Source organism: Geotrypetes seraphini, chromosome 13 (genome assembly GCF_902459505.1).
Source record: "Geotrypetes seraphini chromosome 13, aGeoSer1.1, whole genome shotgun sequence".
Taxonomy (NCBI): Eukaryota; Metazoa; Chordata; class Amphibia; order Gymnophiona; family Dermophiidae; genus Geotrypetes; species Geotrypetes seraphini.
Genome location: NC_047096.1, coordinates 22,713,155 through 22,740,247, shown reverse-complemented (window position 1 = coordinate 22,740,247; position 27,093 = coordinate 22,713,155). Strand labels below are relative to the sequence as shown.

Here is a 27,093-nt window from a genome sequence, read left to right as displayed (position 1 = left end):
TTTGAAGAAAGCCCCATAGGGAGCTTTTTGCATATCAAAATGCTGAGCACAAATTCTAGGATCTAACAGCCAAGGCATCTTATGCCAGCAAAAATAAATCCCGCTTTGCTCACCTCACTTATCACATATTTACTATAGGATTCTGACTGATATCAACTGGGAAAACTTCCTAACTGGATAGTCATGTAACATTAATCAAGTGATAAAACCCGTCGCAGTGGGTAGGGCTCTAGATGGAAAAGATCTATCTCTGGGCTTAAGGGGAGGGCAGCTAACCACCTCCTTAAGGTCATTACTGGGTAATACTCCACATGCTTTCTGCAAGGAGAGTTTAACTACAAATCTTTAAAAAATGGTATGCTGAACTAAGTAAGCAATTAACTTGGGAATGCAATGGAGCAAAAGTCAACTTGACTGTACCAGGACTAGGCACAAATCATATAGAGTCCAACCGCCTGATATTCAGCTGTATTTAGCCAGCTGGGAACAGCTTCTGGCTGGCTAAATACTAATAGCACTAAGCCAGCTAACCGTTAACAATCAGTGGGACATCGCTGGCTATCCTGGCCATTGACCAGGTCGTGCAACATAGCAAGTCAGCGTCAATATTCATTGGCTGAGTAGCTAAGTCTAACAGCAAGATAGACCCGCCTAAAAAGTAGGTCTATCTAGTTAGGTCTATCTTTGGCTGCCATGACTCAGATGGCCAACCAAGGAATATTGGCTTGGCCAGCTATGTCAAACGCTACTGCATTTAGACCTGAAATTCAAAGCTGAAGGCTGGATATGGCCACGGCATTGAATTTTACATTCGCCGCTGGACTGCCTCCCATAGTCTGAATATCGGGCCCCAGTAGTCCAAAAAAGTGGAGCTCTAAACTAACTAAACTAAACTAAACTAAACCTTAAGTTTATATACCGCATCATCTCCACGGTTGTGGAGCTCGGCATGGTTTACAAGAACTTAAAATATGGGAAGAAAATGTAGTTATTTGAGTTAGGCTTCTAAATTTGTCTCCAACCAAACTTAGGAAACTCTTCGGGGAGCCGCGCTGAATGACCTGAGTTGCTCCCAATGCTCATAAGAACTCTATGAGCATCGGGAGCAGTGCAAGCCATTCAGCATGGCTCCCTGCGCTAAAACCGCTAGCGTGGTTTAGTAGAAGAGGGGGGGGGGTTAGATTTTAGCTGAAATTTTACCTAGGTTTAGGTGTCTACATTGGGTGCTTAAATTTTAGCCTGCCATTCATTTGCCTAGGTTTAGAAGCCTAGCAGTTAGAGCACTGGGCTGACAGCCAGGAAAGCCTGGTTCAAATCCTGTTGCTGCTCCTTGAGATCATGGGCAAGTCTTGTGAAAGGCAATTCTATAAGTGGGCACATATAATTCCGAAAGTCTTGCATATGTAAGGGCACAGAATAGCAACATTTTCATGCTATGCTCTACATTGCATTCTACAGTTTAAAGTAGCATGTAACTGCATGGGGCTTACACGTACAATGGGCATGTCACTGATTTACATGCATTACTTACAGAATACCAGTGGCTTAGTGAAGGTGAGTGGCGCCTGGGGAGGTGGCGCCCCCACCCCGCCATCTTCTTTCCCCCCATCTCCACACACTCCTTCCCCGCCCTCTCGTGCCATGTGTGAGCCGCTTCCCTTCCCCCATAACTCCGTAACATTCCTGGCGCAAGCAGCAACCTCCAAGCTGATGTCCCACCAGCACCGGATCTTCCTCTAACGTCACTTCCTAGGCGTGGATCCAGGAAGTAGATGTCAGAGGAAGAGCCGATGCTGGCGCGACAGCAGCTTGGTGGTTGCTGCTCACGCCAGGAATGTTACGGAGGTACAGAGGAAGGGAAGTGGCGTACACAAGTGGGGAGAGGAGGACAGGTGCCTGGGGCAGACTGCCCCCCCCTTAATACGCCACCTAGGGCACAGAATAGCAGCACTTTCATGCTATGCTCTACATTCCATTCTACAGTATAAGGTAGCATGTAACTACATGGGGCATACATGTACAATGAGCATGCCATTGATTTATACTTATAATTTATAGAATACTGTACTATCAGATATGTGCATAGCATGAAACACTTAGAGGGGCATTTTCAAAAGGACGTCTAAGTCAGATTGTCCCAAACAAAGGTTCGTCTCACATGTATTTTTGAACAGGATACAGACTGTATGAAAATACATAAACATAAGAACATAAGAAATGCCGCTGCTGGGTCAGACCAGTGGTCCATCATGCCCAGCAGTCCGCTCACGCGGCGGCCCTCTGGTCAAAGACCAGCGCCCTGATTGAGACTATCCCTATCAGCGTACGTCCTTGTTCAGCAGGAACTTATCTTGAATCCCTGGAGTGTGTTTTCCCCTATGACAGACTCCGGAAGAGCGTTTTGTAATTTTAATGATGTGTACATCGCTTCGAATTTTGAATAAGTGATCAATCAAATTTATAATAAAACTTGAACTTGAAGCTTCCAGTTTTCCACCACTCTCTGGGTGAAGAAGAACTTCCTTACGTTTGTACGGAATCTATCCCCTTTCAACTTTAGAGAGTGCCCTCTCATTCTCTCTACCTTGGAGAGAGTAAACAATCTGTCTTTATCTGCTAAGTCTATTCCCTTCATTATCTTGAATGTTTCGATCATGTCCCCTTTCAATTTCCTCTGTTGGAGGGAGAAGAGGCCCAGTTTCTTTAATCTTTCGCTGTAAGGCAACTCCTCCAACCCCTTAACCATCTTAGTCGCTCTTCTCTGGACCCTTTCGAGTAGTACCGCGTCCTTCTTCATGTACGGCGACCAGTGCTGGATGCAGTACTCCAGGTGAGGGCACACTATGGCCCGATACAGCGGCATGATAACCTTCTCTGATCTGATAGATGTCCATGGGCTGGACACATCCAGCATAAACTTTCATTTTACAAACGGAAATAGCCAAATTTTGAATGGAGATGGAGAGAGAAACAAGGGCCATGGATGTCTGTAAAGCAGCATTCTTACAAAATGGCCACAGAGACATTCATGCAGAGCAGAGGGGCAGCCTTGTGACCAGTACAGTGCACTGTAAACCAAGGGACGCAGGTTCAAACCCCACGTTAACTCTTTGCATTTGTCATTGTGAGCCTTCTAGGAGCAGAAAAACACTTACTGCACATGTTAATGAGGTTATGAGGTTGCAATAATCAGGAACCCGTTAAACTCATGTTGCCCTACATGCTACTGTGGTTTCTTTGGAAAAAGACATTTTTTTTACGTAGTCTTTCGATGGCATTACTTCACGTACAATCAGTTTGCAATACGCTATCACATATTATGCTTCTGGGTCTTACATGTTAGTGGAGCTACTTCACATATGAGCAGTGCTCATATAGCCTATCAATGATATTACTGTGTGCACCATCAGCTTGCATATTCCATTCACAAAAAATACCCTAGGATCCTACGGCGGCGGATTTGTTTCACATACAGGCACAGTGCATTCAGTGGCCACCTAGGATAATGAGATTCCTTTACAATTTTGTAGTGAGCACAGTGTTCCCGCTAAGCTGCGCTGGCGTGCGCGGGCGCACAAAATATTACCTCGCAGCGCACAAGTTTATCGTCACAGCGCACACAGTGTAGAGCACAGTTCTTCAACCGCCGGTCCGCAAAAAAATCTTGCCGGTCCGCGAAGGATTCGGTCCCCGCCGCAACGAAAGGCCGGCGTCAGCTGACTTGCAACTTCCTGTTGCAGTCGCGGTGCCTGGACTCCTGCCTTCGCCGGGACTCCTGCCTTCCACCGCGTTTGCCTCCTGCCTTGTCTCCGCACCTCCAGACCAGCAGCGGCAGCTCTGTATATTTTTAACTTCGGCACAGAGCTGCCCCTAATCAATAGTTTAGTGCGGTTTCATGAGGCAGCTTCGGGGCCTTTGCTATGCCGGCCCGCTTCGATGATGCGATGTGGGCCGGCCTAGCAAAGGCCCCGAAGCTGCTTCATGAAACCGCGCTAAACTATTGATTAGGGGCAGCTCTGTGCCGAAGTTAAAAATATACAGAGCTGCCGCTGCTGGTCTGGATTCTTGGCCCACTGAGGGAGGGCAAAGAGCAGCTGTCCTGAAGGTTTCCCTTCCTCTCGCCTTTGCAGGTCCCTTTTTTCCACCTTTTTTTTTTTTCTTCTTCAAACGGCAACGGGCCCCAGCATCGACATCAATCAAGTAAGTTCCACTGTTCCTTGCAAGCGGTTCTGCTCGGCCAAAGCTTCCCCTCTGACATGAGCCACCTCAGGGGAAAGAAAGTGACCCGCAAAGGTAAGGGGAAGGGGGCAGATAATGGAAGTTGGAGGGGGGAGAGAGAAGGAGCAGATGATGGAATGGAGGAGATGAGAGAGAGAAGGGGACAGATGATGGAAGTGAGAAGAAGGGAGAGAGAGCAGAAGGCAGATGGATGTCAGTTGAGAGGGGAGAGCAGATGCTGAATGGAAGTGGGGAAAGAACACATACTGGATGGAAGGAGATAAATAAAGGGGGAAGAAAATAGTAAGATAATGGAGGGGTGAGGGAAAGGGGTGACAAGCTTTCCCCACTCCCTTTGCAGCAAGGGAAGGAATGAGAGAGAGAGAGGAAGACATTGCACATGGGGGGTGGAGTAGAGAGGAAGAAATGCTGTGCAGTGGTGGGGAGAAAAAAAAGAGTGCACTTTGTGTAGTTTAATTTTGTGATTACCATTGTGTATTATTAATAAGATTATATTGTATGTCTATGAAAAATGAATGGAAGAAATGGTGTATACAATTAGTGCTATTATTATGGGGGTGAGGTCAAGGGAGGAGCTTGGACAGGTCTGGGGTAGGGGTCTAAGGTGCAGCTTTTGGGCCTCCCAAACAAAAAAGCGTTCCGCTGCCTATGTATACTGTGTTCTTCAGTGGAGTCTGGCTGGTACTTGACAACAGTTTGGGGCCAGATACTAATCGGGTTAAATAGGGAGGATAGCTCTACCAGCATTGGATCCTTGTATCTAAACAGTTAAGACAGGTTAAATGATTAGTAAAATAGCCCTTCCATCTGCAATGAAACCTACTCATGCTTGAAATAGAATAGTTAATATCACCTGGCCGAAAAGAGACAGGGCTGAAGTTTATGTGGCTGAGAATACACATCAGTTTCATAAGCAAATCCCATGTGTTCTTTATGCCTTAGAGAGTTTCCCTTTGTAAATTTTCCTGTTACACTATACGGACTAGAGTATGTCCCCATGAACCTACAAATCTTAAATTCAGTTCCATAACTGGCCTGATGCCTTGACAACATATTTATTTGGCTCATAACTTGCTGGCGCCCGATATTTTTAGCTCACAGTGAAAAAAGTTTGCTCACAACACCCGCCCGCTTAGAGGGAACACTGGTAACACATTCAACTCTGGTTACAACAGAACAGCCTGCCTCACCGTAGACCTTTATCCTTCAATAGTCCCGGCATTGACCTGTGTAGGGAATGTTTCTCTAAGATGTGATAGGTTGCCTGATTCTTTGATGAGAGCCATGATTCTTCCTCTTTCAAAGAAAGATTCATTAAATCCTGGTCAATTATGGATTCATTTCTTGTCTTCTAGCATTGCACAAGTTATTGAGAGGGTAGTTTTGACTCAGTTGAGTGATTTTGTTGAGCGAGATGAAATACTGGCTTCATTTCAATTTCACTGTAGAGAGCCACATAGTATGGAGACTTTCCTCACTGCAGTAGACATGATTTGGCAAGGATTAGACCACTGCTTTCATTATCTCATTGCTTCTCTAGATATCTCCTCTGCATTTATGTTTATGCTTATTATGAATTTACTATACCGCTTATTCTGACATGCGGGTCTTGGCAGTTCACAATTCCAAATCACAGAACAGCCTAGGAACGGAAATCCATTTTAAAACAGTAGGAAAGAGCACCTTCATTCAAATTAGAGTATGAACATCATTCAAACAAATCTGCAGACAAATTGCTAACTGGCTGCTGCCACCACACCTACCCCAAAGGCTATATTTTTTTAAAAAATGAGATTTAAGAATTTTTTTTAATTTGACTTTTTTTTAATTTGGAAAAAGATTGCTTCAGTCGAATATATAGGGGTAGGTCATGCCACAGCTTTGGAGCATGGTAGTAAAAGGCAGATCGCCTGGTACATTCATAGTTTACTTATCTTGGTCCAGGCAATACTAGTTGATAGATGTCTATTGATTGTAAGGACAAGTAGGCTAGATAAGGGGGGTTGACCCAAGCAGTACACTTTGTGAGATGCTAGGGTGCATAGAGAGAGGTATGGCCAGTAGGAAAAAGGAGGTATCGATACCCCTGTATAAGACTCTGAATACTGTGCGCTGCTCCCGACGCTCATACAGTTCCTGGAAAAAATGGCACCTAGCGCAAGTCAATCTAAGTATCATAACAAATAAAAATACCAAATACACCTAAAATCTAACATACATCAAAAATAAATAAATAAATAAATGTGATTCACTTGTAGAACATATTCCCACACACTGGTCACATGAACACAAAAAGACCAATGGAACAGAGAACCATCATTGCACCATTCTGTTCTCATTGACCACCAATATATATTTCTTTATGATCTATATTTAAAGAATGTAATGGTCTTCAAATGGCTAATTTGTGCATCATAATGCATATAAAAATTGCTTGAAGCCTAACATGGAAGTGTTTCATTTTTCAAAGATCCAAATGTCCATACGAGGTGTGTGTTTCCCAATCAACTATGTATCACACGAAATGTCTCCACCAATCCAAAACATGCAAGTTTCAAAATAACAGCTCAAAAGAATAATCAAAAAAATCAAAAAACATAATACCAAAAATGCCAATGTTCTGTTGAAAACCTTTAGTTCACCTCACTCTTCCTCACTCCTCAGTCCTCGTATGGTGCATTTACTATTTGGAATGCATAAAAGGCTGCATGAAAAAGGTAGACAAAAATGACCTGAACTTTTCACCAACTCATGGCTCTTGCATCATGACGATGCAGGAGCCATGAGTTGTTGGTGAAAAGTTCTGGTCGTTTTTGTCTAACTTTTTCATGCAGCCTTTTCTGCATTCCAAATAGTAAACTTGATTGACTGTTAGTCTAGTTGATCCAAATTCATAATGAACAATCCCTCTGATATCAAAAGAAAGGTTAGCAACATCATTTTGACTCTTGATTTGGGCTGGCGGAACTTTTTTGGTCGTGGAGAATTGGCTGACTTCCATTGCGCACTTTGACACTTTGTTTCAGGGTCCTATTGGTACATCAGTGATAACATGGCCCAAAACATTGTTTTGTTCTCCAAAAGGGCTTGGCAAACTTCGAATTTCCATTGCCATTGTCCATCGATGAGCTCCTTCAGGACCATTTTTGCACACATCTTTCTCATGCCAAGATTTTCAGTTAAGATTTTCCTATTTCTCTATTGATGCTTACTTAGTCTACTGTGCTTCTCACAGTCAGCTGATGATTTTTGACGCACAATTCGACACATTTTTGTAATGTTTTCATCAGTTCTGCTCGTTAGTGGCTGCCCTGACCTTTCTCTCTCCTCAGAAAAACATTTGTACACTGCCTTTTTCTTCATGGGATTAGCCCCATAAACTAGGACTAATATGTCTCTGATTTTACTTCCACTCTTGCCGAGTTTAACAAGAAATTTAATGTTTGTTTGCTGCTCTAATTCAAGCTCCGACATTCTCGCAATGGAACCCAACATGCAACAACAATAATGAATGCCATTCAGCAAGATACCGACTTGTTCCTAACAACCACACGCCGACACGAACACAGCTGTGAGACACTGATGTGCCCGAGTTGTTTGTACAGCGCTGCCAACGTAAGCGCACGGAGGCAAGTTCGCAAACTTAATTGTCAGACCTCGTATGCGTGCTCCTCCCATGGTCACACCTTCTTTTGAGATACGCACTATAAGATGAACTGCCTTATAGAATAGTGCACATGCAAATATTAACAAGTGCCAATTAACACCAATAATTGGTTGTCATTGAACTTGTTAACTCAACTACTGGTTGTTTTTAACACAAGCACTTTCAGAGCACTTTCATGGTTCCGATTTGACCAAGAAGGGGCCTCCCATCAACAAATTCAGATAAGTTACCATTATACAATGTTGCATTTGGTTAATGAATGGTGACTTTGGGAGGCAAGGGACTGTAAAGGCGATGATGGTCCCTCTGGCAACCATAGTTGAGTGATTACACTGAACAAAGTTGGTCGTAGGGTCTGAGCACTTTACACAATTAAATAATTATTTATTAGTTTATTTACTGAATAATTTAAATTATCTAGAGCTGTGATACTGGATTGTGATAGAACTTGGTAAGCAATAAATTTGCACATGCACAAATTTGGGCACCATATGTCGAATCCACCCCATTATGCCAAGCACATTTCTGTGATCTGAGGCATGGGCCATCTATCCGCTCCTTCATTAACCCCACCCCCACCCACCCCCACTTTTTACAAAACCATAGCGTGGTTTTTAGTGCCGGCCATTGGCGATAACAGCTCCGACACTCATAGAATTCCTATGAGCATCGCAGCTGTTACCACCGGGGGCTGGCGTTAAAAACTACGCTACGGTTTTGTAAAAGGGTGTGTGTGTGTGTGTGACGTAAAATGCACACAACTGGATCTTGTTCGCTGAGCTGCCTAATAACCTGGGGTTGTTGCCTGATATTGTCAGATTTAAAACACAGCTGAAGGTCTTGTGACCGCATTCAAACATTTTGGTCCCTTGTAGTAGAGAATGACACGGTGACAAAATTCATCACCGTTCCCGTCCCCGCGGATAACCGCGGGAAACCATCTTCATGTCATTCTTTAAGGAGAGAGGGAAGAATCAGAGTATGAATGGCCACAACCACTGACCCGCAAGCTTTGCTTTGAAGAATGCTGGGGTAGAAGGACTGAGGTTGAAACAGACACTACAGAATGACAGTCTCTGGTATCCAGAGCAGATATTGTGATGTCATAATGCCTCATTCCACCAGTGCCTAAGAGCCAATCACATCAGTGATGTCACAATGGCTTCATTATCCTTGGCTCACATAAGAATCAGAGTATGAATGGCCACAACCACTGACCCGCAAGCTTTGCTTTGACGAATGCTGGGGTAGAAGGACTGAGGTTGAAACAGACACTACAGAATGACAGTCTCTGGTATCCAGAGCAGATATTGTGATGTCATAATGCCTCATTCCACCAGTGCCTAAGAGCCAATCACATCAGTGATGTCACAATGGCTTCATTATCCTTGGCTCACATAAGAATCAGAGTATGAATGGCCACAACCACTGACCCGCAAGCTTTGCTTTGACGAATGCTGGGGTAGAAGGACTGAGGTTGAAACAGACACTACAGAATGACAGTCTCTGGTATCCAGAGCAGATATTGTGATGTCATAATGCCTCATTCCACCAGTGCCTAAGAGCCAATCACATCAGTGATGTCACAATGGCTTCATTATCCTTGGCTCACATAAGAATCAGAGTATGAATGGCCACAACCACTGACCCGCAAGCTTTGCTTTGACGAATGCTGGGGTAGAAGGACTGAGGTTGAAACAGACACTACAGAATGACAGTCTCTGGTATCCAGAGCAGATATTGTGATGTCATAATGCCTCATTCCACCAATGCCTAAGAGCCAATCACATCAGTGATATCACAATGGCTTCATTATCCTTGGCTCACATAAGAATCAGAGTATGAATGGCCACAACCACTGACCCGCAAGCTTTGCTTTGAAGAATGCTGGGGTAGAAGGACTGTGGTTGAAATAGACACTAGAAAATGACATGGGATTATTTCCCGCGGTTATCCACGGGGACGAGAACGGTGATGAATTTTGTTACCATGTCATTCTCTACTTTGTAGCTCTGTATCTGCAGTCTGCTTTGAGTAAGCAGATTCCCTTGAGAGCGGATGTTCAGCTTTTTTTCTCAGGGGGTCCATTTGGGACTGTCTAGAGGGGGCAACTTGTTATTACAGAAGGCCTCTTTGTAGGCCCGGAAGTGTATTCTTTTGTTGTGGCGCCAAGCTGAAGTGCCGCCCCTTACTATGTGGCGGAATGAACTGTTTACTCTTTTGAAATTTGAATACCTGGATGTTCGGAGGGGGGGCCTGGGCATTGGAGGAAATTTAGGAGAATCTGGGCTCCAATTTGGGAGGGATTGTCCCCTAGAGCTCGCAGTTCTTTATTGAATTTTTAACACTGGAGTGCTGGGGGGTGGAGGTGGGGGGGGTTCGGTTTCTGTGGATTTTCGTGAAGGAATGACACGTAAGACCCGATTGTTTCAGTATTTTCGCTTGTCAGTGGATGTTGGTTTGTATTGATCTGTATTTCAAAATTTAATAAAAATGATTCTAAAAAAACCCCCCAAAAAACCCCACAGCTGAAGCTGCTCCTGTTTACGCCGGCTTTTGGGCTTTAGTTTCAATCTTTTTATAGATAATGACACATCCAGCATGATGAGCTACTAATTTTATCTATTTATGTGTAGTAATTGGTATTTGAGGCTTTACCCTCCCCCCCTTTTACTAAACCGCGATAGCGGTTTTTAGCACAGGGAACCGCGCTGCTCCCAACGCTCACTGAGTTCCTATGGGCGTTGGGAGCAGTGCAAAGCATTCAGCGCGGCTCCCTGCGCTAAAAAAACGCTATCGCGGTTTAGTAAAAGGGGAGGTATAGTTTTATTATGATTGACTAATTTTAAAATAAAATGAAGTCATTTTCACTCACAGGATTATGCACGTTTGCGTTGTAATCCGCCTATAATTAGAAAAATAAAATATGCAAAACACCTCAGCTATCGGTGATGCCAATATTTACTCCAATAGAAAACAGTTCTGTACCATATGTTATGATATCTCTTTGGAAGACTTATATTGCGATATAAATCCAGCATATTCATTTGGTTTTTTTAATAAATACAATCGATACGGTGGAAGTACACAAGAAATGCCAGGGAGACTGAGGGACAGAGAAGGGAGGAAGATATGATGAGAATGAGGGGGAGGGGAAGATATGAGAAATCAAGAGCATCTGAAAGGTTCTGCAAGATTTCAAAGACCCTCTCAGACAGAGGGATGGTGTTGAAATATCAGCATTAGTCAACAAACATCTGATTGATCTCCTTCTGTTTCTACATAGCATCTTATCAGCCTACCAAACAGGGACAGATGGTTAACAAGTCAGATTATTAACACATGCTGCACGGGGTTTAGCGAAGGTGTCGTCAGCACCTGCATACTAATCAGTCAACTAGGAAGAAGCCACTAAAGAAACCCTGTTTCTCCAGAACAGCAAGGTAATATGTAGAAAAGAAAACAAAAAGGAAATGAAACTGAAGGTTATGTCTTCCATAGGGGTTGCAAAGCCTCAGAAAATGAAGCCGTTTACCCAATTCGGGTTTTACCATGAATTCTTCCACGTGCTCCTGCTTACCCCCACTCTCACTAATTTTATATACATTTTTTTTTTTTTCAAAAAGATTTTTTCATTATTTAATTCTGTCTTCTTTATTATTATTAATAATAATAATAATAATAATTTTATTTTTATATACCGCCAAAGCCATAATTGTTCGAGGGGTTCATAGACAACAGCGCGAAAGACAAAAGCGCGCGCCGACAATTGAGCACAGCGCGCGCCCCCGCGCAGCGTGCCGCTCTAAATTACAGTTTTTAGGGGCTCCGACGGGGGGTTTTGTTGGGGAACCCCCCCAGTTTACTTAATAGACATCGCGCCGGCGTTATGGGGGGTTTGGGGGGTTGTAACCCTCTAGATTTTACTGTAAAGTGAATGTTTTCCCTAAAAACAGGGAAAAAGTGAAGTTTTCAGTAAAATATGGGGGGTTACAACCCCCCATACCCCCCACAACGCCCCCACAACGCGGCGCGATGTCTATTATGTAAAGTGGGGGGGTTCCCCCCCATGCCCCCCCGTCAGAGCACTAAAAATAGTAATTTAGAGTGGCGCAGCGGTGCGCGCTGCGCTCAATTGTCTGGGCGCGCCTTTGTCCCGGTGCGCTTTTGACCTGACACCGTTCGAGGTGGTTTACAGTAAGAAGTGGTGGACAATCAGTGAAAAATACAAATCACCAGAAATACATACATACAGGATAAAAATAAAATAAACAATGAGTCCTTACAAATCAATCAAACAATTGTGTTTTTACTGATTTTCTAAAACTAAAATAGGATGGGGCGCGCATAATAGTATTACCTAACCAGTCATTCAATTTACTTGCCTGGAAAGCAAGAGTTCTGTCCAGGAATCTTTTATACAAACAAGCCTTTATAGAAACATAGAAACAGACGGCAGATGAGGGCCACGGCCCATCTAGTCTGCCCACCCCAATGACCCTCCCTGTTGGGTAAGTAAACATACGGATTCTACGTGTAGGCCTGTTAGAGCAATCCAAAGAAAAGTGAGGGAACAAATACATAGGGACCAAGCCAAATATTAGTTTAAAGCAAAGACAGGAGAATTTAAACAAAACTCTTCCTTCCATCAGCAGCCAGTGTAATTTTTGATAATAGGGACTAATATGTTCCCATTTTTTCAGACCAAAAATCAGACGAACTTCCGAATTTTGAATAACTCGGAGTCTTTTAAGAGTTTTCTTACATGTTCCCAGATAAATAATATTACAATAAGAACATAAGAACATAAGCAGTGCCTCTGCCGGGTCAGACCACAGGTCCATCCCGCCCAGCAGTCCGCCCCCGCGGCGGCCCAACAGGTCATGACCTGCCTGAATCACCAGAAGGGGCCCCCTTGCCCCCTAGGTATCTCATCGAAGTCCTATCTTCCCATCAAAGTCCTAACCCTCTGGCCATTCACCTACACAACCTGGTGAGCTGTCTATACTTATGCAACACCCCAGCACCTCCCTCAGTACCCCACGATCCCCTTTTCCCTCAGGAATCCGTCCAATCCCTGTTTGAATCCCTGTACGGTACTCTGCCGGATCACTTCCTCTGGGAGCGCATTCCATGTGTCCACGACCCTTTGGGTGAAGAAAAACTTCCTTGCATTTGATTTGAACCTATCCCCCTTCAGTTTCTCCGAGTGCCCCCTCGTACCTGTCGTCCCTTTTACTCTGAAGAACCTGTCCCTGTCCACCTTCTCTATGCCCCTAAGTATTTTGAAGGTCTCTATCAAATCCCCCCTGAGCCTCCTCTTCTCCAGAGAGCAGAGCCCCAGTTTATCCAGCCTCTCGGCGTATGGGCAGTTTTCCAGCCCTCTTACCAGTTTCGTTGCCCTCCTTTGGACTCTCTCAAGAACTGCCATGTCCTTCTTGAGGTGCGGCAACCAATATTGAACGCAGTATTCCAGATGTGGGCGCACCATCGCTCGATACAGCGGCATGATGACTTCCCACGTCCTGGATGTTATGCCCCTCTTGATAGCATACTTAAGATGGATGATTGAACCAGCAGACGAAATAAAGTTTATCTTTTAAAATTTATTTACTTCTATTTTCTTTCCTAATGCAGTGCATTCTGAAAAACCAATCCTGCTAATCCTTAATTCTTTGACTCAAACTGGTAACCAAAGCAGAATCGGCAGACTGGTGCAGAGCAAAATTCAAACCATTTTACATTATTACATATCTTAAAGAACTTTGAGCGCTTTATTTCTCAACCCGTCTCTGAACAACTGGAGCCGTTGCTCGTTAGCTGGCCTTTATCCTAGCCTCTGTCCGATGCGGACTGCGTTTCGCGGGGCAAACTAAGCTCAGAATCGGCAGAAGCAGCCACATTACTTTGATAAGATGCCGTTGCTTAAATTTCCCTGACGCAGCGGGAGCTTAGTTTGCCCCCGCGAAACGCAGGCCGCATCAGACAGAGGCATGAAGGAATAGGGGATCCATGGGTACAATTAGAGGGTTACTATACAGTACAGAAGGCTGTAAAGTAATAGAGTAGTAGAGTAATAGATCGCTACAGGTCATTGACCTGGGGGGGCCACTGCGGGAGCGGACTGCTGGGCGTGATGGACCTATGGTCTGACTCAGCAGAGGCAATGCTTATGTGCTTATAGCAGGGGTGTCCAATGTCGGTCCTCGAGGGCCGCAGTCCAGTCGGGTTTTCAGGATTTCCCCAATGAATATGCATTGAAAGCAGTGCATGCAAATAGATCTTATGCATATTCATTGGGGAAATCCTGAAAACCCGACTGGACTGCGGCCCTCGAGGACCGACATTGGACACCCCTGGCTTATAGGATAGACTTTTGCAAAAAAAATGTATATAAATTTAGTGAGAGTGAGGGTGGGGGGAAAGCCTGTGACGTAAGCAGGAGCACGTGGAAGAATTCACGGTTAAACCCGAATTGGGTAAACGGCTCCATTTTCTGAGGCTTTGCAACCCCTTCAGTTTCATTTCCTTTTTGAGTAAGTGGTTTTGGTGATTGTGATATTTAGCAATTTTGGGAACCACAACACTTTTTACCTTTTTTGTGTTGTTATAAAAAATAAAACAAAAACATAAAGGAAAAAAAATAAAATCCCTTTTTTTATTGGACTAACTTATTGTAGTACAGTGGTACCTTGGTTTACGAGAATAATTTGTTCCAGAAGCATGCTAGTAATCCAAAGTACTAGTATATTAAAGCAAAGTTCCCCATAGAAAAAAATGGCAACGCAGATTATTCGTTCCACAGCCCAAAAGGTGCTAAGGAACGGGGAGGGGTAGATACCTGTCGGGTGCAAGAACCAGAATGGAATTGTCCAGATCAGAATGATGCGCACGAAAAAAAGCGAGACGCTCAGTATGAATTGGCAGCTTTTGTACCACACGAAATAGGACACTACGTTTTGACTGAATTTTGGTTAAATCTATTTGAGTGGCAGTACACTGTGAATTTCATCATTCGTGACCTTTTAGACTCCTGAGGCAGGCCTGTTGGCCGAAACATGTACATGTCGACTCATTGAGTCACTGAATGTGTCATTGTGACACTGGAGGAATAAAGATCTTCATATTATCAGAGTATTGGAGGACACTTTTATCATGCACATCATTCTGATCTGGACAATTCCATTCTGGTTCTTGCATATTTGCGTTTGTGGTTTAGTTTTTCCCCCTGGTTTTGTCTTTCTACCTGTCAGGTGCTGCAGTTTATAGGTGGCCAGCCACGCGCAACCATCGGGGTCCCTGTACAGCTGCAGGCAGCGCTGCTTCAGAAAGATGCCTCTTCCATCCGTCAGCCTTCCGCACCACGTTGGAAAACCCCCGAACCCATGTAGCCGAGCGCCGTCCCACATGCGTGTTATGTATAAATCCGCAAAACGTCAATAAGCACGTCATCGACAGGCGTGTTTATATGCAACTCACATGTGGGATAGCGCTTAGCTACGTGGGTTCGGAGGTTCTCCAACGTGGTGCGGAAGGCACTTGATGTGGAAGGCTGGCGGACGGAAGAGGAATCTCCCTGAAGCGGCTCGCATATCGGGGTGGCGCTTGGTTTGCGAAACAAAAATCTGCCGGAGTGTTTTGCTCATCTTGCAAAACACTCGCAAACTGCGTTACTCGCAAACCGAGGTTTGACTGTATATGATTAGCTTTCAAAGGTAACCCCTTCTTCCACTGATCAGAAATAAGCAAATGTGTGGTGGGAGCTCTGGAGAAACAAAGGCTCATCTTGGGACTGTAATTTTTTCTCTATTTTTTCACACGCTGGCAAGGAAAAAAAAAGGGAGACAAGCTTAAAACTGACAATATGACAATATGAAGCCACAGGAGAAGAGAAAGTGTGGAATAGCCTCCTGGTAGAGGTGCTGGAGATGAAAAATGTATCTGAATTCAAGAAAGATTGGGACAAGTATGTTGAATCTCTAAAGAAGAGGAAGGGGAAGTAGATGGCACATATAGGTAGACCAAATAGCCATATGGTCTTTATCTGTCTTCATTTTTCTCTGTTTCTATGTCAAAACCTATGCTTAATTTATTTGTATGATACAAAAGTATGCATTGTATAACCATATGTTGCATTTGATTAATTGCTCCGACATTGTGGAACTCCCTTCCACAACCAATTCGTGACGAACAAAACCTAGACAAATTTAAGAAAAACTTAAAAACTTTCTTATTTCGAGATGCATTCTCTTCCACTTAATAACTATCCTCTTAAATTTTTTTCAATCTAATTATGTTCTTTTAAACATTCAATAAATCTTATCCCCGTCCAACATGTTTCTTCCCATTCCCTCTTTCTCCTTTTCTTACTTACAATGTAACTTTACCCATCCATTCCCTCTCTCCACACTGTCAAGTCTGTCTTGTTATTGTCATTAATGTTCACTATACATTATTTAATTATTTAATATCTTTTGTTTTTTTATTTTTTCTCAATTGTTTCTATTCTTATCTGTAAATTTTTTTTAAATCTAATGTAAACCGTCCAGATATTTGCTTGATGGTCGGTATATTAAAATCTAATAAACTTGAAACTTGATTTGATTGTCTAAGAATGCTCTCAGCTCATAAAAAAGTTCACAACTGTATAAAAGAAAAAAAAAATCACATTGACAAAAGCGGAGACTCAGATGAGACATGATAGAGACCTACAAGATCATGAAGGGCATAGAGAAAGTAGAGAGAGATAGATTCTTCAAATTTTCAAAACATATAAGAACAAGAGGGGATTTGGAAAAATTGGAAGGGGATAGATTCAAAACAAATGCTAGGAAGTTTTTCTTTACTCAGCATGTGGTGGACACCTGGAATGCGCTTCCAGAGGACGTAATAGGACAGAGTACGGTACTGGAGTTCAAGAAAGGATTGGACAATTTCCTGCTGAAGAAAGGGATAGAGGGGTATAGATAGAGGGCTACTGCGCAGGTCCTGGACCTGTTGGGCCGCCGCGTGAGCGGACTGCTGGGCACGATGGACCTCGGGTCTGACTCAGTGGAGGCATTGCTTATGTTCTTATGTTATGTTCATTAAATGGAAAATATAAAATCCTTATTATTGATTACAAATCTAAAAAAGCCTTTTTTCCTCAATAAAGCTAAAAGACAATTAAAAAAAAAAAAAAAAGAAATAAGCAAATGTTGCCCTTAGTCCAGAACCTTGTGTTTATGCATCTGGTTTGCTCTCTTTCCTGATTAGTGCATGTTTTGTGCAAGTTCTATTTGCATATAATTTGTTTACTGCACCGGCAAGCAAAAATTGGGAATTATACTTCCATTAGTAGCTGTGTGCTAGCTAAACCATCACCACACAGCTGTAATGCAAGCTTTCTGCATTGAGCCCTGAACCCTGTCCCTTATGCCAGTGTTTTGTGAACTGTGTGAGATTTCAGGTGTGCCACGGCACACTGGCGAGGAGGAGAGTGGTCCACGTCGGCTGACGGCCTACAGGACGTGCCTCTCGCGGCGAGAGGCACGTGATGAAGCTATTAAGTAGTAGATTGAAAACAGACTGGAGAAAATATTTCTTCACACAATTATAATTAAACTCTGGAATTTGTTGCCAAAGAATGTGGTGAAATCAGTTAGCTTAGCGGGGTTTAAAAAAGGTTTGGACAATTTCCTAAAAGCAAAGTCCATAGGCCATTATTGAGATGACTTGGGGAAATCCACTGTTTATTCCTAGGAAAAACAGCATAAAATCTAGACTTTCAGTCTGTCCCAGTATGGCAAGTCTTATGTTTTTATGCTCTCTGCTGACAGGACCCAGGGACTCCCATCAACTCCTTTAACACTGCTGCTTGCCTCTTCCTGCTGGTGGGACTAGGCGAAGCCCATCAGCTCTTCTGTGCTACTCCTCCTCTCTTCTTACCAGTGGGACCCAGGGACTCCTATCAGCTCTTCTGTATTTCTCTCTGAAGTGAAGTGTATGCATCTGTTTGTTTGCTTATGCTAATTTGATATGTCCTTTCCTTTCACATTTTTCTCTGTTATATAGATAGTAACATCTGTTCTTGAAAACTTTCTTTTTTTTTCAGTCTGGCAAATCATGTCATCATAGAGACAGATACTTAAGAGTGAGGCTGCCCAAACCTGTTCTAGCGAGCCTATAGTCCAGGGGGCCCAAGGGCAGAATGCGGCCTGCCATTGAATTTTATGTGGCCCATGAGACCGTGGGATATATACAGAAAAACATTATTAACCAGAGTTTGGGCAATTTTAAATACTGTTGGACTGATATTCAGGCTGTGGAAGTTAGCCAGGCTGACTCCCGTGGTTCAGATATTCAATGCTGGGTCATTTCTGATGACCAACACTAAATATACAGTTTATTTTTTGCTACTATAAAACATAGCCAGCTAGGTTGATATTCAGCACTGGCTGGCTAAGTTTTTAGCAGCCAAAGATAGACCAGTTATTTAAGCGGCCCAATTTGGCTGCTAAATATACAATGCAACACAATACTGCTTCTTATATCCCGCAATTTTAGACAGGGAATCATTGCGGCTTACAGCAAGAAAGATTAAATTTGTGATTCCAGATTAAAAGTAAGTAGATTTAACATAGATAGTTCAGAGATGGAGGGGAGTGATAAATGGGAGCGCTAGACCGCGGACAGCGATTGTATCTACAAGGGGAAGAGGTATGTCTTTAATCTTTTTCTGAAGAGACGGTGCGTGGGAATCTGCCGCAGGTGAGCTGGGAGACTGTTCCAGATGTATGGTCCGAGGAATTCGAAAGTGGAGTTAAAAACATTTTTTTTCTAGCGTATTAGTTGAGAAGATGAGAAAGGTATTTTAAATTGTTGTGCAAGTCTTGAATTCAGGAAATGTGTGAGACTGCGATACAGGTCGCCAGTCCACTGGAGCTTTTTCCATAGTTGGCCTTGTGGATCGTACAAGCTCATTTGAAGTGAATACCAGTGCAGTTGTAGCAGTAAGGGACTAACCCTCTCATAGCGGTTGGATCGAAAAATGAGCCTCGCTGGTGCGTTTTGGAGTAGTTGCAGGCGCCTCTGTTCTTTCTCTGTAATGCTGTAGTAGAGGGAGTTGCAGTAGTCCTGGTGGGGTAGCAAGATAGCTTGTGCCACTGTCCTAAAGTCATCTTGGGTCAGAGTAGATCTGACTGATCTTAATTTTAGAATATTTTTATTGAGTTTTGCAAAAAAACTAAGAAAGTAAGGGCTAGATTCACTAAGGCCACGGTTCGGATCGGATCCGTGGCCGGGGGACTGATTCACATAGTGCCTTCATGCAAATGAGGGTGATCGGAATCACACCCCCAACTGACTACACGGATCGCTCTCCAGACTGCACGGATCGCTCTATAGATGGCCTGCGCATGTGGGGGCTTACCGTGCCCAGCAGAACTGGAAAGAAAACTTTTACTACTTTTGTTTTTTACTTTTTCGTGAGCCCGTGGTTTTAACCCGCTTTAAACCCGTGGGTTAAAACCACGAGCTTGCACTGTGGGGAAGGGCAGGAGAGTCGGGGAAGAGAGCAGGAGAAGCAGGATAGGGGCAGAGAGCAGGAGATCGGGGCAGAGAGCAGGGCGGCCAGAGCAGGGTTTTTACACAAGCGACTGATCCTCAGCAGTCGCTTGTTTTTGGATCGGCCAGCCCAGTCGGTGTGCTTGCATTTGTTTAGTGAATCGCGTCCTTCCTACTTTGCATGCCATTTCCCCTCATTTGCATGTGCGGAGCGGAGTGGATCGGAGGATGATTGGTCACATGGTTAGTGAATTGGGTCGGAGGAAAATTGGGTCGCAAAGTGGTTGGGACACGATCGGTGTCCTTAGTGAATCTAGCCCTAAGAAACAATTTTTTTTAAATTCTACAAATTATGCTGCTGATGGAAGTTTGTTCCATTCACTGGGACCCATACATGAAAATATACTGTCCCTGGACATCTGCAAATGTAATTTCTTAACAGTCGACATATGTAAATCCGCATGAGCAATAGATCGCAGCTGGCGAGGCGGAGCAGGTGGCAGAATATTTTCCATCAGATACTTCGAAGCCATATTATGCACACACAGATAAACCATTAGTTGTCTTAGGGCTAGATTCACTAAAGTCCACAAATCTATCCTATTTGTGGTTTCCGAGTCATTCTGGCCGATCGATTCGGTAAAGCTTGTCCATGCAAATGATCAAATCGTAAATACGCCCCCCACGTCTCGCTGTAACATCGATCGACGCGCGTGCGCACTGTCTTCTTGTTGGTTTTGAAGCACATAATGCATGCGCTAGCTCTTTAGGACTTCACTGCATAGAAATGGGGTGGTGTTTAATCGCAAATATCATTGGCGGGCTCCGAATGCGCCTACCGCACAGCATTGTTGTCGTAAAAAATGCAATATAAGAACTGTAGTTTTTACCAACCTCTCTTTTTTCCTTAAGTGCTGTTGCAAGCTATATAAGCTGTGACCGTAGCTTTTTGAAAAATTTGTTGGAGAGGTTTAAGGAGAAATAGCATCGGAGGTTTGTGAGCAAGCTGTGGAATTCTTCGAGTTCGTCCTTTTTTTACGGATCGATCTCAAAGTTTATTGCGTGCTTCCAAACAGCTTAACATTTCTCTCAGGAAAAGAACTGTTAAGTTGCTAGAAGGCACAACAGTTAACAGTAGTTGAATGCGCTTGGATCACGCGCTGTTATATAGAGCCTATTGAAACGAACGGGGTCCGTTTCTTGGTCCCGAAACCGCCCTGCACACACCCTGTCAGGTGTTCCATAATTGTGGGGCCATTACAGAGAAGATATCACCTATGAATCCCAGGAGACTGTGTGGCTCTTTCTGCTGTGAAGCACGAAGCAACCAAAGGCGATCCTGTGACATCAGATGCACGCAACAATCTAGCGGGAAGGAAGGGGGGGGGGAGGGATAACTGGCCCTTAAGAGTTATTTATTTATTTATTTTTAATTTGGCATTGACATATGAAATCTACAATGCGCAAGGAGAGCACAGGGTTAATCCACGATTTTCTCGCCATGCGCATTACAAATCCGAGATTCACTCCCGCGCTCGCTATGCACATTCCCAAAAAAAATCAAAAAAAATATTTCTAACGCTTATGTACATGAAAGTTTACATATATTTAAAGTTGATATATATTTTGGACTTTTTGCGGGGTAGATATATATTTTTAATGGGGTTCTTAACATGCACGCGGCAGTTGCTAGGCAGGAATAGTCGGCGAGGATGTAAACGACTGGTCCTCAGCAGTCGAAACTTTTTGGAACAGAAAGGCCAGTTGGTTTGGACGAAATGGCTTCATGAATTGATGCCTTAAGAAATTTACATGCCTTTTTACTCATTTGCATGCGCAGATCGGATAGGGTGCGGATGGGGTCTGGAGGAAGGTTAGTGAATCGAGCCGTAGTAGGAAAGTGAGCGCAAACTGAGCGGTACACGATCAGTTTGCTTAGTGAATCTAGCCCTTAGTCTGAAAAAGAATCCCTTTGCCAGGGATGTGATCTGGCTCCTGAAGGATAAGAGGAGTCTAGGGTAATTCTTAGCACCTTAGAGGAGTTCGATATTGTGAGTTCCTTGCCCGCCTGTAGATAGTAACAGTTCCTTGCAAGGTAGTAGACTGTAGTTCCCAAACCACAGTACTTTGGTCTTTTGTTTATTTTGTTTAATGATTAAACAACTGCAGACAGTTCAGAATACAGCTCTGAGACTCGTCTATTCATTGAAAAAACATGATCACATTACTGAGGCATTCATCAATTCTCATTGGCTTCCAATCCAGGAAAGAATACAATTTAAATTCTACTGTATACTATTTAAAACTATAACTGGAGACAGCCCAACCTACCTAAACGACCGCCTCATCCAAACCACCTCTACCAGGCATAGAAAAACACACACACCATTCACTTACCCCCCAATCAAAGAAGTAAAACGGAAAAAACTATACAACGGACTACTGGCTACTGGCAGCGAAGATAGACAACCAAGTCTCCAACCTATTGACAACAACCCCAGACTACAAGATGTTCAGAAAGGAAATAAAAACTATACTCTTCAAGAAATCCCTTAATAAAGCTTAATACCATGATAAAGCTTAACCCCCCTCTTACCATCCCCTCCCTAACCCCAGATCCTACTTTTCCCTCTCTTGGAAACCTTCTCTGATCTAACGTTGTAACCCTTCTTCCATAACTCTTTTTGTAATCCGCTTTGAACCGAAAGGTAATGGCGGAATAGAAATCTGTAATATAATGTAATCTTCAGGAAATTGGTCTGGGCCCATACACTCAGGTGAGAGTACCCAAGAAAGAGACTTGGGGTAATAGTGGACAAGACAATGAAGCCCTCGGCACAATGCGCAGCGGGTGCTAAGAAAGCAAATAGAATGCTAGGTATAATCAAGAAGGGTATTACAACCAGAACGAAAGAAGTTATCCTGCCGTTGTATTGGGCGATGGTGCGCCCGCATCTGGAGTACTGCGTCCAATATTGGTCGTCGTACCTAAAGAAGGATATGGCGATACTTGAGAGGGTTCAGAAGACAGCAACATGTTTGATAAAAGGTATGGAAAACCTTTCATACGCTGAAAGATTGGAGAAACTGGGGCTCTTTTCCCTGGAGAAGTGGAGACTTAGAGGGGATATGATAGAGACTTACAAGACCTTGAAGGGCATAGAAAAAGTAGAGAGGGACAGATTCTTCAAACTTTCTAAAACTACAAGAACAAGAGGGCATCCGGAAAAATTAAAAGGGGACAGATTCAGAACCATTGCCAAGAAGTTCTTCTTCACTCAATGGGTGGTGGACACCTGGAATGCACTTCCAGAGGGCGTCATAGGACAGAGTACGGTATTGGAGTTCAAGAAGGGATTGGACAATTTTCTGAAAGAAAAGGGTACAGAAGGGTATAGATAGAGGGTTACTACACAGGTCCTGGACCTAATGGGCCGCCGCGTGAGCAGACTACTGGGCATGATGGACCTCTGGTCTGACCCAGCAGAGGCACTGCTTATGTTCTTATGTATAATTGGTTGCACTTTGTATTGATTGTGTAAAAATGAATAAAGAATTGGAAAAAAAAAATGATTACTAGGTAGCTGTGAGGAGCTGAACTAAAATGTATTTATTGGGATTTATTAACCATCTTTCCATGAAGAGATTCACCCAAAGCAATTTACAATATTTTGAATAGTAATAGTATTTGTCCCAACAGGATCACAGTCTGGGGCAATGGAAGGTTAGCCCCCCCTTTTTTTTTTTTTTACAAAACCACACAATGTTTTTTTAGCGTTGGCTGGTGTGCTGAATGCTCTGCATTGCTCCGACGGTCACAGAGTTCCTATGTGCTGGAGCAGCGCAGAGTATTCAGCGCGCCGGTGGGCGCTAAAAACCTCTTGCGTGGTTTTTGTTAAAGAGGGGTGGGGGGTAAGTGAGTTCCCCAGAATCACAAGGAGCAGACTGGGACTGAATTCACAACCGTAAGGTACTGAGGCTGCTAATAATAGAACAGAGGTAGGAAAATGGAGATTTAAGATAATAGGAAGTTCAGCTGCTGTATTAATTAGCTCTTACGTGTAAGCATCCGATATGGTCCCACTTGGTCACTGCTGTGTTTATTTTGGTCCCAGACATTTGTGCTTCCAGTCGCTGTACTCGGAATAAGGTCATATAATTTGCACATTTGCTTAAGGATGAACCAGAAAATTCCCTTACCAGATTAGTGAAGATGTACGTGTAATAGGCTGATACCATCCCCAGCTCGGTGGCCTGAAAAGAAAAAGCGGATGAGATTAATCCAAAGATGACATGTGAAACGATGTAAATTCAGCGCAAATTGTTTCCCCTTCTCCCTAGTGCTCTCCAATCAGCTTCAGGATGTTTGAAGAATAAAAGCAGATCTAAAAAAAGCCACCACCCTTTGGGATAATTTTATAAAGGATTTTCCACACATAATGGGATTTTCATATAACGATTCAGGGTTATGTGTATGCAATCTAATCTAATCTAATCTTAGGTTTGTATACCGCATTATCTCCACGATCGTAGAGCTCGGCGCGGTTTACAGTAGAAGAAATAGGAAGGAACTACAACAGAGGTTAGAGGTAGAAGTGTGAAGAAAATTTAGAGGCCTTGGGATGCCAAGATAAAAGAGTTTCTTTGATTCCTAATTTGGAGGGAGATTTACATTTTTTGAGAACTATTGTGCAGTGCTGGACGCTATATTACATGTCATGTGTGTAAGTGTGTTCAGGGGCAGAGTATGAGCATAGTTACAATTTATGCTCACTCATTGGGATTTTTTTTAATTATTATTATTTATTTATCATTTTTCAATAACATATCAAGTATTCACTTGTACAGAAAGGTAAAGTTAGGCATAAAAAAATAATAATACAATACAAAATACAAGACAGATTATTATCTACTATCTTAACGAAGATTATATATATATATATATATATATATATATATATATATATATATATATATATATATATATATATATATATATATATATATATATATACTAGTGTTTTAGCCCGAGCCCCCTTTTCTCACCAGCAGCATTTTTCTCCCCACTCAACTTTCCTGTCCAGCAGCACCTCTTCCCTGCTCCCCCTGTCCCTCTTCATGGCTTGCGTGCCTCTGTGAAGTTGAAAGCTATGTTATCGGTAGTTCCGCTACCAGCAAGGCCTCCCAAGGTGGACAGGTCTTAGCAGAGATGTCAGATTAAGTATGGGCCACCCATCTGGGCAGCAGCAGATGGGCAGTGTTGGAGGCGGAGGATCGCATTTGATGCGACAATGGTGACAGCATCAAATTCATACTGCGCAAAAGAAAGGCCCGGCAATCCACTCCTGTATTCTGCTACGAAAACTTGATGATATCATCAAGTCGCCAGGACTCGAACACGAGTCGATGGCACCTAACAGGCAATGCTGCACTGGAATCTCATTTTAAATTCCCTGCATGTATTTTCACACATACACTTTGCACCTGCTTCAGAGAGTGCAAAGCCGATGCAGAGCAAACAGGGGCTTTTGTACCCACGTTCGCCTACAGGCCCAAATTTTTGAAGGGAATTTGCCCAAGGGTCTGCAAGCTAATGACATAAGGAAGTTCTTCTTCATCCAGAGAGTGGTAGAAAACTGGAATGCTCTTCCGGAGTCTGCCATAGGGGAGAAAACCCTCCAGGGATTCAAGACAAAGTTAGACAAGTTCCTGCTGAACTGGAACGTACGCAAGTAGGGCTAGTCTCAATTAGGGCGCTGGTTTTTGACCAGAAGGCCGCCGCGTGAGCGGACTGCTAGGCATGATGGACCACTGGTCTGACCCAGCATCGGCAATTCTTATGTTCTTATGTAGTTTCACAATTGTCTGCTATACTTTCAAAATATAGACGTACATAGATGGATCAGAAACTGTTGGCGGGTGGGAAACAGAGGGTAGGAGTGAAGGGCCACTACTCGGACTGGAGGAGGGTCACGAGTGGTGTTCCGCAGGGCTCGGGCCGCTGCTATTTAATATATTCATAAATGATCTAGAAACAGGGACGAAGTGTGAGATCATAAAATTTGTGGACGACACCAAACTATTTAGTGGAGCTCGGGCTATAGAGGACTGCGAAGAATTGCAAAGGGACTTGAACAAACTAGGGGAATGGGCGACGAGATGGCAGATGAAGTTCAACGTTGAGAAATGTAAAGTATTGCATGTGGGAAACAGAAACTCGAGGTACAACTATACGATGGGAGGGATGTTACTGAATGAGAGTACCCAAGAAAAGGACTTGGGGGTAATGGTGGGCATGACAATGAAGCCGACGGCACAGTGTGCAGCGGCCGCTAAGAGAGCGAATAGAATGCTAGATATAATCAAGAAGGGTATTACAACCAGAACGAAATAAGTTAACCTGCTGTTGTATCGGGCGATGGTGTCCCCGCATCTGGAATACTGCGTCCAATATTGGTCGCCGTACCTTAAGAAGGATATGGCGTTACTCGAGAGGGTTCAGAGGAGAGCGACACGTCTGATCAAAGGGATGGAAAACCTTTCATACGCTGAGAGATTGGAGAAACTGGGTCTCTTTTCCCTGGAGAAGAGGAGACTTAGAGGGGATATGAAGATCATGAAGGGCATAGAGAGAATAGAGAGGGACAGATTCTTCAACTTTCGAATAATAAAAGAACAAGATGGCATTCGGAGAAGTTGAAAGGGACTGATTCAAAATGAATGCTAAGAAGTTCTTCTTTACCCAATGTGTGGTGGACACCTGGAATGCTCTTCCAGAGGACGTAATAGGGTAGAGTACGGTACTGAGGTTCAAGAAAGGATTGGACAATTTCCTGCTGGAAAAGAAGATAGAGGGGTATAGACAGAGGATTACTGCACAGGTCCTGGACCTGTTGGGCTGCCGCGTAAGTGGACTGCTGGGCACGATGGACCTCCGGTCTGACCCAGCAGAGGCATTGCTTATGTTCTTATGTTCAAGAAAGCAAAGACAATGGCATTGAAAGGAAAATGGACTACACTTCTCCCTCCATATTTGCGGTTTCAGCATTCACGGTTTTGATTATTCACAGTTTTTTAGCTTGCTGGCTCCTCCACCCAAATTACATCAGCTTACAGAGAAAATTGCTGATTCCCAGCACTTTCTTCACTGTGTTTTGCCCCTCGTTCCATAACAGGCCAGGTCTCCCACCATGTTATTCGCGGTTTCACCATATTCACGGTAGTTTTCAATAGAAAACAGCGAATAACATATGAAAAAGTTATTTGTGGCTTTTCTGTATTTGCGGTTCTGTTAATCCCCTATCACAGCGAATACAGAGGGAGAAGTGTATTATATTTCAGATTGTCATTGACAACTCTGTTCTTGAACAAGTATCTGCATTTTAATTACTTGGCTGTGACATTACCATTAGCTGTGACAATGATATAACAAATGAAATACATTCTTTCCAGTGAAGTCGTGGCTCGATCCACAGAACATTAAGGAGAAAACTAGATAAGAAACTTAAATTTTATAAAGTTATAACAGCATCGACACATTTATATGCATAATAAACAGGTTAACTTTAGAATTCATGCTGCAGAAATGAAATTTTTATGATCGGTTAAAGGATGTAATAGACAAGTTAAGATTAGATATAAAA

General features: G+C 43.3%; 1 protein-coding gene across 1 annotated transcript in view; it reads right to left on the bottom strand.

The window, feature by feature from the left end:
* Positions 1–27,093, bottom strand: part of GRIK4 (glutamate ionotropic receptor kainate type subunit 4) — a 451,695-nt gene that overhangs the window by 99,667 nt on the left and 324,935 nt on the right. The window contains exon 8 of the mRNA XM_033918636.1: positions 23,651–23,704. Coding sequence (XP_033774527.1) covers positions 23,651–23,704 — 54 coding nt within the window. The remainder of the gene's footprint in view (positions 1–23,650; positions 23,705–27,093) is intronic.